This window comes from Ceratina calcarata, unplaced genomic scaffold (assembly GCF_001652005.2).
Source record: "Ceratina calcarata isolate Rehan_Ccalc_2016 unplaced genomic scaffold, ASM165200v1 scaffold301.2, whole genome shotgun sequence".
NCBI classification, from domain to species: domain Eukaryota; kingdom Metazoa; phylum Arthropoda; class Insecta; order Hymenoptera; family Apidae; genus Ceratina; species Ceratina calcarata.
Genome location: NW_017152577.1, coordinates 674,802 through 693,890, shown reverse-complemented (window position 1 = coordinate 693,890; position 19,089 = coordinate 674,802). Strand labels below are relative to the sequence as shown.

The window sequence follows — 19,089 nt, the reverse complement described above, 5'->3', positions numbered from 1 at the left end:
AGACAACGAGTTCTCTTCTCTGTCGGGCCGCCCCCTAATCGTCTTTTGCCCGCACGCTCCTCTTTCGAACGCACGGGACGATCATCTTCCCTCTCCGTCTCGCCGCCGATAATTTCGTGCCGCCCCCACCTTCGACTCGCTCCGAAATCCTCGCTTCTCTCCCGCGAACACGTTCGTGCGAGATACGTTCGCGACACGCCGCATTCCTGGTTTTTCTCTTTCGTCAAGGTACGACTGCCTACAGAGACGACGAATGGAGTCTCGTGGGATTTTTATTAATATTTAAATTTGGTTTAAACGCTTCGTTCCTCCTCGAGTAATTAGAATTGTTCACGCTGGATAGTCTGCTATGGAAAAGCAATATTGTTTTCAGTTGGAACAATATCTGGAGATAGTCGATCATTTTTCTCGTCCTCCAATCGACTGATATTATAAGATGTAGTTGCACTTGTCTAATGGAAGAATACTGTGCCAGAGGTTACGCCGGTTCTATTTTTATTCCACAAACGAGTTATCTGTTATCTATTGCGCGTAATGCAAACGAGCCGGCGTCGTCGATTGATTCAATTGCACCTCTTCTGGACGGCCAAGGTCCGCGGATTGTCCCGAGCCTCCCCGGCGTTTTCGCGAGCCTTACGCGGTTTGACCCGAAGGTCGCTTCAATCCTTGCCCACATCGAACGATATCACAGAGAATTGACGATTACTGTCCGATCTAAATGAGAATATATCTCTCCCCTGAACCAATCTCTTCTTCAATATTTCAACAACGAGTCCCTGTCCAACTGCCGCTTCCTTTGCTCGCGAAATAATAATTTTGTAAAATGCGTGTGTGTGTGTGTGTGTGTGTGTGTATGCAGTTTCATCAGATCGAACGCGAAGCTTAATTAGCCGTGTCATGAATTCGTCTCTTCTCAATTTATCTGTACTTACATTAATCGATACGTGTCATTATCGTCGGAATAAGAACCGTGTAAGTGTAAATAACTTGGTCCTGTTTCGCTCCCCTTTAAACCACCCCCTCGGCTTCGAACTCCCAAGAGCATACACACACACACACGTACACATACAGTCCTCTTCAGAGTACGGCTCGCAAGCTTCCAGGAGGAGGCAGAAATCCAAGATCATTGTTCCTCTTCCGCATCATTAGCCCCGCTTCCGCGGCCCGACTCTGTTCCGCCTCTAATTACGACGTCCTTACCTGCGCCGTGTTCCATTCAATCTCACCGATTCGTTCCGCTTCGTACAAGCGACGGCGTACACGCGTGGGCGTGTAACTTCTTCGGCATTGTTCCACGCCAGCACGCGAATCAGCTTCGCCTCGCGAGCCGGATGACGAACGCCCGTCGTGATTTATGCGTCTCGGTTTGTCATTTCTCGTTGCAACGATGAATTAGTAATTAAAACAGATGTTCACCTACCGTTTGGAACTGATCAACAGAATTCGGTCCCTCTCGTTGCGCGAGCAGGACTGGTTTGGAATTTCGCAGGGTAAAAAACTGGTCCCTCCAGATGGACGGGGACGGAAATCGCGGTTTTGCAATGGGCAACGATGCACGTTGTAAATTGATCTTTATTACAAGAAATTACATGGCTAATTTGTACATATAAAATATAAATATGGTACAAGTACTATGGTACAGTAGACGCGTGGTGTGTACGTGTGTCTGTGTGTGTCTGTGTGTTGGCTCGTGTTCTTAGGTAGTGCGCGTGTAATCTGTGTTGTATCCTTTCTCTCTTAATCGTTAATCGCTATGGTGGTATATTACTCGTTGAATTGTTCGCTATACTCTGCTTTTCGCAAGAAGTTCCGCGTAAGCTCAGAACAGTGGCGCTTCTTATTAAAATCACAGTATAATCGTGTTTTATCACGGCAGTAGACGGAGTGACGCTTTTCCCTAGATTGTGAAACACGAAATCGAGGAATATGAAATAAACGGGAGACAGGAATAGAGATTTGGTACCGGTTTGACTTCGTTCTGGCTCGACGTTCTCGTTAATTCAATTGAGAACGTCGCGCCTGGAAGGCATCGTTGGGAATGAAATCGTTTGTTAAATCAGTCGCAGGACGAGTCTCTGGGTTTAAAACTGAAAACCGGAAGCGGGAACGATACACGATGGATAATCGATTATACGAAAACGCTTGGTTTGGCAGTGGCGGGTTAAGAACAGTCTAACAACACGGACGAATATGGCGTACGGGTCTTTCGTTTAACAATGACACAGGAATCTTGGCGATCGATTTAGTCCTTTAGCTTCGAGAACGACTCCTGCGGACTATAGGGTTGCTCGGTAAGCAGAACGGCTTTCAATTACGATTTATTAAACATTTGAACGATCGCAACATTATCTTGTTACAAATAGTTGAAATTAAACCGAATCGTGTTCCGATGTTCAGTGTCACCGTGTGAAAGTTGATCGAGATCTCGGGTCGTCAGCGGTGCACAGTTATGAAAAAACAGTGACATATACTCTGAGCAAAGATACGGAGTGGACGGAGCAGCGTAGGTTTCATCGATACTCTCGTATCAGGAATCTGGAATCACTCTCTCTATTTTCTACCCGCGCATTACTAGCGTTATTCTCGATTTATTTCCATCCCGTCTATTTTGAATCTCTCCGGTCCGCGTTCCACCCACGCTTAAACTTCGCGTAACTCCGTCGACTCCCTCTGTGTCTCGCGTTTTCCGTACGTTGTCGTCTCGCGTCTCCGGTTTCAGCCGGTGAAAAGAGATCTCTCGCGTACCGAGCAACTTTTACCATTACGAACACTAAGAGTTTACCGTGAAGAAAGGTAACACACACACTCTCTCTCTCTCTCTCTCTCTCTCGGCATCTTCTCAGTTACTTTAGCGCTCGTTAACTCATTCTCTCTACTCTCGCTCCCATAGTTTCTCTCGCGAATTCCCATCGATTCTCATCACGCTTCTAAAAGTGAAAATTACAGAGCCCTACGAAAGTGCGATAACTGTTGATAACGATTAAAGCTACGATAATATTCTTGAATTAACGTGCGTGCATTAAATACAATGGCGGTCTACTTCTTTTTCTCTCTTTCTCTCTCTCTTTCTCTCCCACTCTTTCTTTCTTTCTTATATCGCATCGATCGTTTCGCTGGTCTCCTGAATTTTCCAGCGTACATAACATTAGATACTCTTTCTCCTATCTCGTTTCGTTTCATCCTGGCGAATTCGATGTACTGATACTCCGTTTAGCTGTCGAACTCGTCGCGAGTTCTACTTGAATTTCGGTCCCGAATATCCTCGATCGAGGCTCGGCGTATCGTTTCGTCGAAAGCGGGATCGACACCCGATCCCCGATCGATCAAGCACGCACGGTACGGCACGGCACGCCGTTACGCAACGATAACTCTTCCCTAAAAATGGTCAGCCGACTTGTAAATGCTCTATCTAGAATCTTCGCTGTTCTCGAAGCTTGGCCCGGTTCCGGTACCAACAGAGCAATCTGACTAACAGGCCTCTCGGTCCGTGTCTCTGTGACGTCGCGAAGTCCGGAGACCGGAGGCAGTGAATTTACCTAATTCCCCTCGACCAGTATAAAAAAATGCAGCACCAACTCGTACGCTAAATTATCATTTAAGTCAACAAGTGTACTTGAAGTCGTCGGGTGTCAATCGGCCAACAATCTCGCTCCTCGAACGTCTCACCCCGGAAATCACTGGAATACGCTACGGTCCCCCGATAGGATAAAATTGCGATAAACCCGCGGTTCTCGCTTGATTGCTCTAGCAGAGGAGGACGAAAGTCTCCATCCATTTGAGAGATCGCGCAACAACGACGACGGCGATCACACGAATACGTACTAGATTTGTCATTTAACAACTAATTGGACGGAGTCGAGCGACATCGTGACAACGATCCCCCCATTCTTTTTGACTCTTCCGTTCTTTCCCCCTGGCGCTTCCCATCAGCGACCTCGCTCGTCTCGTGTTCTAAATCGTTCGAAGATCATCTTGGCGATCAGCACGCGGTCGTACGCGCTGACCCGACTCTACGTTAAGTGATCCGAACCTCGGATGCCGTTTCCGCTTGCCGCGTGCACGACTGCCTCGGGTACGAGTCGAAGCAGGTGATCAACAGAACGTGGCTCTTGCAGGCGTGCACTCGCTTCTGTAAAATACACGTTTCCGCCTCGAGCGCCTCGAGGAACGACGGGTCCCGCCAGTCCATGCTCTCCTCTACGTGGACTGTAACACAAACATCGAACAAGTTCAGCATTTTCATTCTTTTTAAAAAAAGAAATCAATCAAAAGAAATCTTTTACAGTATAAACGTCCAGGGAATGATTTAAGATTTATAATACTTTATATAAGATATATGATATAATATAAATATATATATATATATAAAAATTATATAAGATATTTATAATACTTTATATTATATAATGATATAAGATTTATAATACTTTATATATTATAAATTATTCCCTTGATTTTTACTGTCAAGATTAAATGTTTTTAATGTGCGAGGAAGGAAGAGATACTGACGGTCGTAGCTCCAGCGGGAATCGGGCACCATGAGGCGCTTCTTGGCGTCTCGTAGCTCTAGCCTAAGAAGGCGCTGCCGTAGTCGAAGGCTGTGTATCCTGGACATCGTGCCACGTGGATCCGAGCGCAACCGCGCGCGCCTGTCCAGGATGTCCACGTCCTCGCTTGTGTACGCGATTATCCCCGGCGACGGCAGGGCGGACGGCGGCGGACGGGCCCGGCACCGGGGCCCGAACTCTGCCACCCGCTGTTCCACCGCTGAAACACCCGCACAACGTCGACGTTAGAACTCCCAGCGCGCCACCTGAGGAGTAGACACCGTACGGGTTTTTTCTTTAGACGCATCTCATGTCAAAGAGCTTTTCCATGTTGCCTCTCGATCGGGCGTTTCTTTTATTTCCACGATAAAATATGTAGCAGCATGCGGTTTGATAAAAACTCGATGGGAGTGTAGTACGTGACGTCGATTTACCGAGAGAATTGACTCATTGATATTAATTGCAACGGTTCCTCGATCATGTTTGCCTTTTTCGAGTATAGATCCCGGGAGATTTTTATTAAAAGCAAACGTATAGAAATTACCTTGGTGCTCCTGAAGAGCCCCGGTCTGTCTGGACGAGTCGCTTGCGATGCTACTAGTCTCGCTGTCTCTCACGATGCTGTCGTACCCTGAACTCTCGGCGCGATGCCTCGATAACGTGGCCGGCGAGAGTTTCGCTGCTCTTGGCGTGGAATCCGCCCCGGAATCGTAGCCCTCTTTATTCAAGCCTAGCGACGAGCCGAGGCTTGTAATCTTGCGCTGCATTCGACCGGAAGACGGTGCAGGCGATGGAATCGACAACTGCAGCGGTGCCGTTGCTACAAAAAATCATTTCACCTAGTGTTAATATCTTTAATTCTCCAAAAATATATTTGATATAAAAAGTATTACAATTCACAGCTCGTCGAAGTTTACTCTATTCTTACCTTGAACTTTGAGATCTTCTTCGATATCCGATTTGCCGGTGACAGTCCTCTCGGACCTCTCAGCAGCTGTGAACAATTTTTTCGCCTCGACGTATTCCTCTTCAGGGTCCGAGCCGGAAGCACCGTTCCCGGGTAACCTTTCCACTTCCTCCTTGAGATTCGGATTCGAGGCACCGTCCGGATGCCTCAGACTAGATATATTGCACTCGCCTAACTTGCCGCAGTACCTCCTGGGGCTCGCTATATGCGCGACGCTGTTCGGATACCAATAGGAGGCAGTGGCTGGTCTGGTCATACTTTGACGGCAATTGTCGCAGATCTTCTCCTGGTCCGATTTACCAGCGATGTACGCCGGTTCGCTATAGATGCTCCCGTGGTTGCTCGCGTTATCGTTGAACATTACGTCGGACAGCGACAACGATTGACACCGCGACGGAGGACGGAAGACGGGCGCGGCTGGAATTTGTCCTGCGTTAATATCATACTTGTTGTACCCACCTACGTGTATCAACATTTCAAGCTAAATCCTTTGCGCAAACAATTTATAGGAAATATAAAGATTGTAATTGATGTGTAATTTAATTTTGTAAATCGTCAAAATATTTTCATATAATAATTTACGGTGTTACTAATTAAATGATCTTGTCCCTTGGCAAGAAACTTCGTGAAAACTTACATGGAGCTTCTCTAACGTTCACGTTCGAGGAGTTTTCCCTCTGGTAAGTGACCGAATTGGAAACGTTGGCGAGGGCCAGTTTGCTTTGGTAGAGCTCGTGGAGCCGGGCCAACTGGTCGAACTTGTGTCTGGTCTCCTGCTCGAGGAAATCCTCGTGGTCGAAGTACGGCCTCGGTAAAACGCCGGCGCCGACCGGGGGCGGATACTGGGGCCTGTACCGGTCCGTGTCGGACATCACCGACATCGAGTCTGGAAATTAATACACCGTGCGCTTCCTTTTAGTATTTCCCATCGATAAGGGGAGGCGAGAGATAAGAAGGCGAAGAAAGAGACTGGAGATTGCGAGTATTGACGAGTAATTATATCGAGCTTCCAATCTCCATTTCTCTTTTTCCTATCGTTACGATCCACGGATCCGTCCTCCTTCAATGCTCCGATATGATTATTTTCCATCGATCGCGCTATTATCGAGAGCCGGGATCTAGGAATCGATTTCCCGGAACAACCTTCCATTCGAATGCACCGGGGGAAACGAAATGCGATATAAACGTCGGGACAGATTGTCAACAAGCTGGTGGTAGCTCCGTAATACCGGGATAATATTTCTTGGGAAGCTAGGGATTGTACTTACCAGTGAATGTAGAGACGACCGTCAAGTTCTCCTGGCTGAGAATTCTCAGAGGATGTTCCTCCTGGTCGCTCTCCGGCAGAGGATTTTCGCCCATGCACATCGCGATATCCTCTTCGGTCACTTGGAGGCAGGAGTCCTGCATAGGCACCGGCTCCAGATCTTCGACTTCAACGATTTCTAGGATCTCGTCTTCAGAAGACAACGAGTGCCTGGAGGGTAGGACGATGTCTTTGTGAGAGAGGTTCAGACTCTCCATGGATACCTCCCTGCTGACTCCGTTGCTCAATGGCTCGATGAGAGGCAACGGCGGCGGTACCACGATCTCCTCGTCGTCGTCCTCGTCCTCCTGAAGATCCAACTTCCCTTTGTCCACGCTGTCGTCCATTACAGGACTGGCTGTCAGATCCAGCCCCGAGTCGGTGTTCGACTTCACGTTCAAGAGGTTCAGCTTAGCCCCGAGTTTCTCGGTGATGTCCTCGATCTCGTTCGCCTTCAGGCTGTCGCTCTCGACCGTCGACAGCGACGTATCATCGTCGTCGACGCCCGGACAAGTCTTGAACGTCGTCAGCTCTTTAAACTGCGACGACTGTCCAGACACTTTCGACGACGACGACTCCATCCTAGCCGAGGCGTGCCTGCTCTTCTGTATCTGCGACGATTGATTCTCGACCCACTTCCTGATCATACTCTTCTTGTGGCTGTCCATGAATCCATATCCCGAGGAATGTTGCTGAGTGTGTTGCAACTGCAATGTGGAGGGACCGGTCAGCTGCATCGGTCCGTCGATCCACGTCTCTCGCTTGTGGTGGGGATCCTTCAACATGTGTCTCGCCTCGGCTACTTTCGATTTCGAGATTCGAGGCCCGTCTATCCATTGCTCGTCCGATCCCCCGCTCGGCGCTGCCACCGGGATTTTGCTACCAGGAGAATCGTTCACCTTCGACGAGACCTTCGCCGACGAGATCTTCCTAGCCGGACTGGCTTTAGGCGTGGCCGTGTGCGCCGGAGACGTTTGCTTCGAGGCCGTGTGCGTCTTCACCGCTTTCGTAGCTTTGTGAGCCGGACTGCTACGTTCCTCGGTAATTTTGCTAGGCCTTTCCGCGGCGGATCCGCGTAACACTCTCCCCATCGCGCAACGGTTGTCACCGGAGTTCAAGCTAGGTATGTAGACCGGCGGGTGCTCTCCGTCGGTCGCGTCGTCCGTACTGGGCCCGACGTAGATCACCGTGTCCGCGGACAGGTCGCTGGAACTGGGATCGCACTCGCTGTTCTGTCTCGCGGCTTCCTCCCCCGAGCTGCCGCCGCTCCCGGCACCTTGGGTGCCGCCGCCGATGAACTTGATCTTCCTTCGCCTCATCCGATGTATCCGGGACGCCAGCTGAACGGTAGTGAGCGTCTCCGTGTAGTGCTGAGCGTTCGGAGACACGTGGGCGATCATCGCCGCGTGACACGTCAAGGAGCCGAGGCACTCCTTCAGTAATTGGGTCAGCTTGTGCTCCTTGTACGGCAGATGCTTCTGTCCGTTGAAGATCGCCAGAAGAATGTTACCCAAACCTGATAACGGGATTCCGCCGGAAGACTTGCCGCGATCCGAATTGCCTAGGTCCATTAAGTGCAGTCTGCTTCTGCCACCGGCAACTGGGAACGTCAACAATCGATAAACCTTACTCGACGAACTCTAACGATTCTATCAAACTGCTTGATCGATGAACAATTCGATACGAGAGGAAAGTGTATCGAAAGAAATTGACGAGAGTTCTATTTCAGAAATTGCCTCTGGCAGTGAACGATAGCTAGATGACAAACGTGCCGAGTATAGAACAGAGATAAACTTAAGTCGCTCACCTCCACCCTTGCCGGCTACGCTGTACTGGTAAACGTGCAGCGTGTACAGCATGTGAGCGTCTCCGTCGTCTCGCTGCCGACCGGCTACCGCCGCGTCCAAATAGAACGCCGCGCGTTCCGCAGTCGGTGCACGCAGCTCGCTGTGCTGTTGCAGCTGCAGGCTACCGAAAAGCGGATCGTCCCTTAGGTACACGGCCGGCGACTGCTCCGAATCTGAGAGAACAGCAAACAAAATCACGTCGTGCAAAGAGTAGATCCTTGCTTGGGTCAGAAATGATTTACTGTATCATACAAAATATCTCTGCATTAAGGACATCTTTTTAAATAAGACTTGTTACACATTGTAAAGTAGTGTACAAAAAGTGTATTGTGATGTTAAAGCATTAAGAAAGTACAGAGGAAACAATTAATATTCACGAAAGAAATTTAAAATGTCGAATTTACGTGTAAAAATAAGGTACGCGGTACCCGACGGCAATGCTGCCTCCTAACGGGCCTCAAACTTGCCTTCGGGCCGCTACCGCACCCCTTGATTTATAAATTTATTTATGACACGAAATACACATGCCACATTTTATAAATATAATATTTATAATATTTATAATGTAATATAACATAACAAACGTACGCGCATCATAGATATTGCCTTGAGTATTACGTCTGGCGATTCAGAGAAGACGGGGCAAATGCGGAGTTACGAGGCAAAAGCTGGCTGGATTACATGGGGAGAAATAAGGGACACGCGAATAATACCCGGGCAACCCTTTGTGTTTAATGCCGTTATTCCCCGGGAAAAAATAACATCGCCCGAGCTATGATGCAAGGCGTTCCCTTCGCCCGGAATATCCGCAGGTCTCCGAGCTGAGTTACGGCGACGATAAAACGTCGAAAGGTATGTGTACACGGCCGCGTGGATATCGCTGCGCGTTATCACGGATATCGCTTGACTGGCGTGTACACGCGTGTGCCTCGCGGGGAGTCGACGTAAAGAGTCAGCATTGTCTATTTGATATCAAGAATTAAAAGTGAATTCTACCAGAGACTGTTGAATATTCTGTGAGCCTCGCCCATTATCAGAATTCTAGACAGTTTCCGATAATGGAATATAAATTAACGGAATAATATCGAATTATGTATGATTTTAAAATAGTTAAAATACTTATGTAAAATCACGTATTACAGAACTGATAATTCTGAAGTTTCATATATTTAAGATGAAAATGATTCACGATTAGGATGAAAAATTGTAAGGATCCGAAGGGGAAGTTTTATCGTTCACGCTTCAGAAGCTTTATACAATAATAACGCATGACATCTGATCAGCTCGTAACCCAGGTTTTATGTACACATCCTCTCGTCGTTGACATATTGGCCGCGTCTCTTAGAAAGGCAACCTCGACGGCGGAACGACGCCAAGAAAAGGAAATCATTGGGAGACAACGTTATTATGTGTCTATCGGTTCCGTGACACGAGGTCGTAAAAAACCTCGCCTTTTCTTCCCTTTGTTAGGGCTTCCGAGCAAAAACTGGATCAATCTCACTCTGACTGGCGAACCAATGACCCTGGGGCTATAAAATTTTTTGCCTCGAGGTCGAGAGGCGATAAAAATTTAATCTGCAAGCTTCGCCGATGAATTCATTAATTTTTGTTAATTAAGAGAAAGTCGATGGAGGCGCGTGGAAGGTGGAACGAGGCTCGTGCGTGTACGCGGCATGCACGCGTGGACGTATTAATGCCGGCGAGGCGTGGCAATATCCATAAAACGGACAGGAGAAAGTAATATTGTCGGCATCTGCGCGGCTCGCAACGAAGACGCGCGTCGGAAATAAAACTACGATCATGAAGATTCTCAAGAATATGGATACTATGCATCCCGCGCCGAGGGTGGCTATAGGCTTTGGCGAGAGTCGGATAAATCGTTTTCCGACGCGTTTCGAATACCGCCGATCGACTTACCCGAGGGGGCGAAGCTTCGAGGGCAGTAAAAGAAATCTGTTTCCGTCGTTTTCGAATGACCGGGACGACCGGAACGAGACTGTTTTCCCAAACGTCTGCCGAAGGGAATGAAAGCGGTAAACTATTAAAGAGGCTGTAGTAAAAAAGGAGTTCAAAAGAATTTTATAAATCCTGCTTGCCACGCGGAAGAACTGCGCGGAAAAGAGAAAAAGGTGGAAGCCTCGATCTCCTCGAAGTTGTCGACTTTTTTTCTTTTCTAGAACGGGTCCGATAATCACTGGCCGTTGTATCAGCCGCGGATGGGATGCGGCGGAAGCGGTAATTCGTTTCGAAGGCGGGGGAATCGATAATAACTTGAGCCAGCTTTTCCCTGCATAATTCGTTCGCCGATCTAACGGCCATTGACACTCCCGTCACGCGTTTTCACTTATCCACTGTCATTACAGTCACTCCGGGAGGACCGTGGACCAAACAGTGGAACTAAGAATGGCCCTCGGTATCGAGATTAAAGTAGCAAGAGTCGACGTTAGGGTCGACGTAGCGGGAACGCATAAATTCCGGGTGTATAAAGAAGGCTTGTCCGCGGCATGTTTAAGAGTTGCGGGGTGGTTCAGGTGCTATCGCGAGTGGAGCCCCGGATGAGGGGGTGGGGGAGGAAAGGTCGTAGGTCGTCGGGATCCTGGACAGGGGCCGGGGGAAAAGCTCGTAATAAGCTGCTGCGAATATTCGCGGGAGTCCCGGTGTCCCGTCTTGACTATAACTCCGGGTATATCCGTGGGGAGGCCGAGGCCGGCCACGTTTCGCGTATTTTTCCCTGGGAGAAAGGAAGAAAAGGGGCGAGGACCGGCCGTACGCGACGGACGGACGGCGCTGCGGCACGGCGGTGGAGAAAGTTTTCAATAAATCATATCCGGTGGCGTAATAAGCACGGGAATGCTCGTTTAGTCGTTAACTTTATTTATACGCTGGAAATAAATCGCCCTCGGTAGGTAGTTTTAATTCGAACCGGCCTTTAATTTAATACTCGCGAACTTATTGCTTGTTCTCCCTCTCGATGGACTTTATGCGATTCTTATGACCGAGGTGGAAAAAGGCGCAGTTTCATTATCGCCGGGGAATCGAATTTCTTAATGAAACACGCACGGGGAACCCGGTGTTGCGCCCTCCTTCGAATATTTCCGGTTACCACCGGCCGGACTCGCAAACAGTCGCATACCGAATGAAATCCGACAAAAAACGCGAACGGGATAATAGAGACGGTGGGTATATTATCCTGTTAATCCACGGAACGGCCATTAGAATTAACTTCACGTGTTATTCTTTCATAAAGGTGCTCCCTCCGTTTCACCGACCACGGTTGTTCCGTTACAGCTCTCCGCGATATTTTCCTTCTAATTGCGTTTCTTCCCTCGGCTCCCGTTCTCCAAATCGATATCTTCCTTTCGCTCCACCGGCTCAATTGTATTTCCTAATATTTAATAATACGCTTCGAGATCAAAGGAGTATCGAGATTTTTCAGAGCTTCCGGTAAAAGTAGAAAAGAACGAAAAGGGGGCTGGGCTCGATCGCGGGATACTGCCGTACGTTTTTACGGGGATGAAAAATTATTGCCAGTAAACCGAGAATTTACTTCTCGACCGAGAAAACCGGGGGGCTTCGCGTCGTTAAACTTTCAAGTGACGAAAGCTAGGAAAGCTGTCGTTAACGGAACGATCTCCAATTCGTGCCATATAGAACGAGGCTAGCGGAGTACGGGCCATTGCCTCGCCGTGGGAAGACGGCATGGTTTTCTTTAATTGCCAACCCCTCCGCATTCTCGTAAAAGTTACAGTCTCTGATAAACGGCACGTCTTCTGGAGACTCCGCAGGGAAAAAGAAACAACTTTTCGTGGGATTTAAAGAATATAATTAAATGTCTAAGAGAATAGACTTGTGTATCAATTCTCATTTCTACGAGCCATTAATTGACTTTTGATCCCTTCAATCTTAACGATCAATCAGCAAATCAAATCTCGTTATAAATATTAATGAGAATATTCGTGAGGAGACCGCTTTTGACCAAGACACAATAGAGTTAATTAAACGGTATAATGGGAAATAAATAACCGAGGTAGAGGCGGGTAAAATAACTGGGAAGCAGAAGGACAGGACAGCGGAAGCGGAAGTGTTTTTGACCGCAGATGCACCGTTGGTTACATCGCCCTCCCCCGACTCCTATCGATTCTATCTATACGTGTACATTTTCTGGCGTACGCCAGAACGCAAACATGCGGCTTCGTGGGTTATTTAATCGATTGTTTCGGTCGGCCGGCAAACAAATGGATATTAACAAATAATTCTCGCGATCGTTCCCTCCGTAGAATTCCCTGAAATTTCACGCGAATGAAACCGACCTACCCTCAGACTCGTACACAGCGTAGAATTGAAATTGAAGATAGGAAAGCTTGTTCCATCAGAGAAATTTGTATACCGAAAATATTTCGGATACGACTGAGTCCGCGTTTCGCAGAAAAATTCCCAGACTTCCGATTCTGGGATCGATCCAAGGAACAAAACGAGAACACGCATACACACGAGCCTCCGTTTCGCTTTATGCACGCGTTCGCGTTAAAAGCGTGCACCGGGATGACGCTGCATCCGCGACAAGGCGCGACCATTATTCACTCCGTCTTCCTCTCCTCCGACTTCTTCTTATCTCTCTCCTTATCCGCTTTACGCGACGGAGAAATATAAAACAATAACCGTGGCGCGAGTCACGATGAGAATTATTGCGACTCCCGCTGTTCCTCGCTTAAAAATATATCCCGTGGAAGTGTTCCCATCGCTTAAACATTCCCGCCCCTTAGCGAGTGCGTTCCTCGTCGCGACTTTCGTCAAAATATTTATAGACGGCAATTTTTATTAAATTCAAATAAAATTCAATTACATGAATCACAATTTCATTCAAGCTCTGAACGATTTATTGTGATCTTGCAATTAAAATAATCTCTCATACTTTTTAATGTATGATATTTGATTTATGAACGAAATTACATTCGGAATTTTAAAAAATCGCCTTCATATTCGCAGCATCGGGAGAGACGAATAATATGCAGGATGGAGCAAGCTTGAGAATAGTCTTGCGCCGGCCATTTGGTCCCGTCTTCACGGGCCAGCTCGTCCACTCGGTGATCCGTAAAATTGAGGGGCAGGATTATTTCTTTTTTTTTTCCCCTCCCTACCCTCCCGGTCGTATCTGCGGAGGAATCGCGGTGGAACTACCACCCGCAGGACTAATAAGAAACCGAAGGGTGGCGGCGCATTTGCGGGAGGGAGTGCTTCCTCGTTCTGGAAATTAACCTTCGACGTCCACTCGCAATCTCCATCGGAACCCATATACGAAGCAGGCAATTACGCGAATCATACACTCGGCCCTTCCTGGAACTCGGCCGGTTATCAAGTGGATGTATCGAGTTTTTACTGCCACTTCCTTACAGATCGGCCGCATAAACGGATGTCGAAATTATCGTAAAGAACCGAGGAACGGCGTTATGGTCGAACTTGAAAATTAAAAAGGCGACGCGCGCCGCGTGCCTGCATTAAGAAACAATGTGACCGGCCGTAAGAGAGAGAGCGTACGAGGTTATCGCGATCGTGCCGCCGCGGCGAAGAGGATAAATGCGAGGGTGGGTAATAATCTCAAAGGGTTTAGAATCGTAGTAAATTTCGTAGCTGACATTAACGCAGAAGTCGCGTGCCGCGGTGGAACGTGGCATATTAAACTGCGACGTCGAACGGAACGGGAACTATGCTTCCTCGAAACGCCGGAGGCCACCCTATAAACTGGTACCAATTTTTTTTTCGTTCGTCCGACCATTAATTTTCAGCCAGTCGCGAAAGTGAGGACGAGATTCACGAGTCACGTAATACTTTTTTTAACACCCTTGCTGGTGTCTCTTGTGCCGGTCTTCGATTCGAGAACGTATCGTTTCGAAGCTGCGCGACCGTCTCGCGCTAAGAAGGCTTAAAACCGTAAAGTGTTTAGCGACGAAAACGACGAAAGGGATAAATTCCCGGGGACCGAAATTTCCTCGAAACTGTTTTCCCGGGGAAGCATACACGCGCGCAAGTTTCGCGCGAAGCTGATTTCGGAACGGCGCCCACAGAGTATCCCGGGGTCTTAACGAGAGAGACGACTCTTTCCGCTCTCGTGGAACGCTAACTAATTAAGAAGCCGGTGCAATTAATTTTCCAGCTTATTAAATAATTAACTCGTATCGCGTAGGTCTGTCCCAGCCGTGGAGACGGCCGTTCCTCTTCTTCCACAGCCGACTTTCGGTCCCCGCATCTCGGCACACCGTCGGAACTTCGGCTTTTCTGCTCGACAGAATTCGATAATCCCGCCTCCTTTGGTAATTATTTCAAGTTTTCGTCGGAGCCGGAGGACGAGAAACGAAATACCTTTCGCCTTTGCGGTAATTTACTTTTGTTTCCTTCCACCCCCTCGCCTCCCGGCTTCAATCTCACCCTTTTGTTTCCGTCCCATTCACCGAATAGACTCCCATTCCATTTGCTCGCCCGAACAAAAATTGTTGCGCGTTCTAAAATACTTCAATAACTAAAACGTGCCGAGCGAAAGGAAGGGTTAATATTTGAAGTACGAAGAGAGCGGAGGCGCGATTCCCATTTCAATATCGTACCTTCGAAAACGGGATCAAAAAATTCCCTTTGTACAGGAAAGCCCGTGGAACCAATACGATCGGACCGTAGTTACAATTCACGTTAATGTTGATTGCCAGCGGGCGTACAGGGGAAACGACGTTTCTGAAAATTAGACCGAGTTACCGTGCAGCAGCCAGTGTATCAACGGTTCCAATTCCCTTGGCTGGGCCCGGCTGCTGCGCCCGGCGCTAATTAATCCAAAACGATTGTACCTGCCCGCATTGTTTCCAGGCATCGAATTAATTGCGACCGAAACGGCTCAACCCTATCGGCGGAAACTTTCAACCCCCTTCGTGTACGCGTACATCTCCCGGGAAGGAAGCTCCTTTTATAGCGGTTCCAGTTTCTCGAATACGCGCCGGGGCTAAGTCTTAAAACCAACCGGGGGAGAACCGAGTGTTTCTTACGACTCGAGTTTCTTCGAACACAATGCTATCGCGATCCGGGCGGCCGTTCAAACGAGAAAACTTCCACTTCGGGAGAATATGGTACAAATGTTGCGCGCAATTTGTAACCGGAACTCGACTCTACGTACGCCTGTGGTCACGCAGACTTGTTCTTTCTTCGGCGCCGGCCCCCGTTCAAAAACTTTCCTAGTTCCGATGACGGATGGACGTTTTCTTCGAACTCCGGTACGAATCGGGAAGCCCGAGATAAGAATTATTCCCCTACCGAAGCGGTTCTCAATATCGACGGAGAACGCTTTAGAATCTCTAACAAGTTAAGCGCCAATTATTTAAATAATTCAGAAGATTCTTCTATTAATAACTTTTAAATAGTCTGGAGAATTTTAATGAATATTATTTAAACACTTAATGGTTAATAAAATAATTAACGACTGAAAGGAGGACAGGCTTGACGCTTAACGTGTCAACATTTATATTATTAACAGCAATTTTAATAGGGATGGAGGAAATGAAAGATAGAACTTCTCTTATTTGATCATCAACTTTACTGTTTCCCGTGTCACTATTTAGTGTTTGCTCACCGTTAGCGTGAGCAGCGAGGAGATCTCGTAGCTGTTGCTGGCCGGTGGTTAATTCCACGCAGCTGACCCTCACGCTAAACCTGGCGCCCGTCCTCTGCCGTTGCTCGGATATTCCACGAAATAGCCAGGCGATCGCACATGGAATCGCGCCGAGAGTGTGCCCCGCTTCCGGCGTGCCGAGCATCGTATGAGATTTACCTGAAACACAGCGAAAAAGATCAAACCATAAAATAAACGAATTCATCGACCCGTCGAATCATCCCCGCGGTTCGTTTCACCGAGCGGAAATCGGGTGAAAACGTGGCCCAGATCGCGGGCGGTCACCGCGGAACAAACACACGCGGTGCTCACACGATTGATCGCGCCTCGCTTTTCGCACGTGCCGTTGCGTCGCGTCGCCGAATCGATTCCGCGTACGCAGCGCGATTCGCTGTTGAAAACGGCACGGCGTACCGTGCAAGGCTTGCAACAATCACGCCCGTCTGATTTGTGGTCCCCGACCGGGCGACAATTAATTTGTTTACTATTTACCGTGCCGGCCGTGGGAAACGCGATGGCGATAAATGCGCTCGATCATAGTTGCGAAGCCTCGTCAGCGGTCTAATTTATACCCCATTGATGGATTCGAGCCGATTAATGTGGTCGCCTGTACCCAAATTTACTCTGCTTTGTCGCGGAAATACTAAAAAAAAACTATTGAGAACAAATTTCAACCGTATTGTCTGACCATATCGATCCATTTCTACTAGTTTTCGTAGAGTACAGTCGATTTTATTATAACTGTTAAAATCTGGATGCTTTGACATTGTTTTTATGTAAGGTTTCATAGAACCTTAAAGAAGAAACTTGTTCTAGGATGTCGAAAAATGCCAATAGATAGGGAGAGTTTTATTAAAATCATAAAACAATGCGAGTTTGGCCGCAAAAAAGGAAACCGAAGGAGAAAGTGACGGACGAACGGAAGAGGAGGCAAGGCGACGGGAACTGAAAGCGAAAGGGGGTGGACCAGGGTCTCGCCCTCTCTGAAGTAATGGGAAAGCACCGGCAGCCGTCGCTGAATCTTAAACGTTATTTAATTGTTTTAACGCAAGACGGTGAATTATGTTGTTATTTAATTAGAGACCGTAGTGCGGAGGGCGAAGACGACGGTTTCACCGTTTCTTCTTTCGAATCAACTTCCCGGTCTGATTCAGAACAGTGCGCAGATTAACCTGGCCTGATTACCTCTCTAAAGGAGAATCGCCTCTGTTATGACAATTGGAAATTATTCTACAGAATTTATTTGCTTAATTCTCATAATGATAAATTTATTGATACAAGAGAACATCCCTTGTTTTTGCATTTTTACATGGGAAAATGTTCTTTTCATGATTAGAGATGCGAGTATCATTGGTGGAAGTAGAAAAATTCTATGACACTCGCGTGCTTTAAAGCCGATGCATCTGCCGACTGGAACTCCCCTCAAGAGCTTCCATCTCCCGTTCTACCAGTCTCCGTCACTAGTCCAGGAATTATTACTAAAAAATAGTGTGCAATAAAAAACGCATGTCTCAGGGATTACCATTGCAAAGCCGAAGACGAGTTCTTATCTTTATTAAAGTAGAATCGGGCGCGAATCATCGTTCTCGGTTGTAACTATCGCGAATTATTTGCATGTCAAAGCGGCGGACGACGGTTCTTCTTCCGCGTTTTGTTAGGTTAATCTGCTTTCTCAGTGGTTCCCGGGTGTAAAAGTGTTCGACAGCGTGTGCCTTAAGGGCCGCGCGGCTGATGCGGAGTAATTAGCACCGGCGTTACAAAGTACAAAAGCCCGGCCATTGTCTGGCTGTCACGCAGGGTGGAGCACGGCTCGCGAACAGCGTCCTCCCCGAGCCTCTTACAATTTTCTGTCCGACAAATTCCGTTGCGTTTCAAAGCGACCCGACGGCGCGTCGCGACTCGCTCTCCCTTACCCCGCGCAGCTCCGAAACGCGATTCCCGTCTTTTCACGACCCGACGCTCCGCCGATGGAAGAAAACGCATCGTCCCGCGATCGTTCGATCGTTTCCGCGTTGCGCGCGTATCTTCGCCTCTCTCTATATCCACTTTTGTCCCGCGTTCTCGCGTTCCTCTGTGTCAAAGCGGCAGCCGGCAAAGAGTTAGGGGGCTAGATATCCGCGATTACAAAGAAACGGGAAAGGAGGGAGTGACGCACGGAGGGAAAGAGGAAGAGTGCGTTGTCGTAGACGATGATCAAAAGCAGTTTCGCTCGCGGACTCGCCTCAAGTGTATCTTCCGAGTGGAGGAGGATGAAAGTTCGTTCCACGCTTCCTTCCATGTCTTTCTTCACTCGGCTTTCTTTATCTTTGCCCGTCTTCTCTTATCTGCTCCATGACTGGCTCTTTCTCGCTACGCGACGAGTAACGACCCCTTCCATTTATTGATCTTCCTCTACCGCTAAATTTCACTTCGACTATTATCTACTTCAAAACCATCTACTACTTCCAAATATGAAAGTACTTCATAATAACTGCGGTGGTACTTTACTCCATATATATATTTCTATGCATTTCATTCATCAAATGATGGACGAGTCAGAAACGAAAATCAGATGGAATGAGTGTGACGGAGGGAGGGAGAAGCGGGAGAGAGAATGAAAATGAAAACCATGAAAGCGAAAAAAAATAGATAAGAATTAAGAAAAAGAGGCGAAGGTGAATAGGTTTAACTTAATACTAAGGCGAATTTTTTAACAAGATGCGTGAAATAAATTAAAATAAGGAAAGAATAATCGTAATCCGAAAAGTATCAATGAATCCATACTACTACTATTAAAT

The 19,089-nt window shown here is 47.8% G+C and overlaps 1 protein-coding gene across 5 annotated transcripts in view; it reads right to left on the bottom strand.

The window, feature by feature from the left end:
• Window positions 1–1,554: 1,554 nt before the first annotated feature.
• LOC108624168 (kinesin-like protein CG14535) overlaps window positions 1,555–19,089 on the bottom strand; it is a 265,820-nt gene continuing 248,285 nt past the window's right edge. For 3 of the 5 annotated variants that reach the window (XM_018023280.2, XM_026812897.1, XM_026812898.1), the window contains 8 exons: window positions 16,274–16,471; window positions 8,628–8,840; window positions 6,783–8,420; window positions 6,152–6,400; window positions 5,476–5,931; window positions 5,092–5,367; window positions 4,510–4,767; window positions 1,555–4,206 (listed from right to left, as the gene is read on the bottom strand). In XM_018023280.2, coding sequence (XP_017878769.1) covers window positions 4,016–4,206; window positions 4,510–4,767; window positions 5,092–5,367; window positions 5,476–5,931; window positions 6,152–6,400; window positions 6,783–8,420; window positions 8,628–8,840; window positions 16,274–16,471 — 3,479 coding nt within the window. In that variant the 3' untranslated portion in view covers window positions 1,555–4,015. Of the gene's footprint in view, window positions 4,207–4,509; window positions 4,814–5,091; window positions 5,368–5,475; window positions 5,944–6,151; window positions 6,401–6,782; window positions 8,421–8,627; window positions 8,841–16,273; window positions 16,472–19,089 lie in introns of those variants that run through there. The other 2 variants (XR_003389064.1, XM_026812899.1) reach the window with 2 other exon arrangements.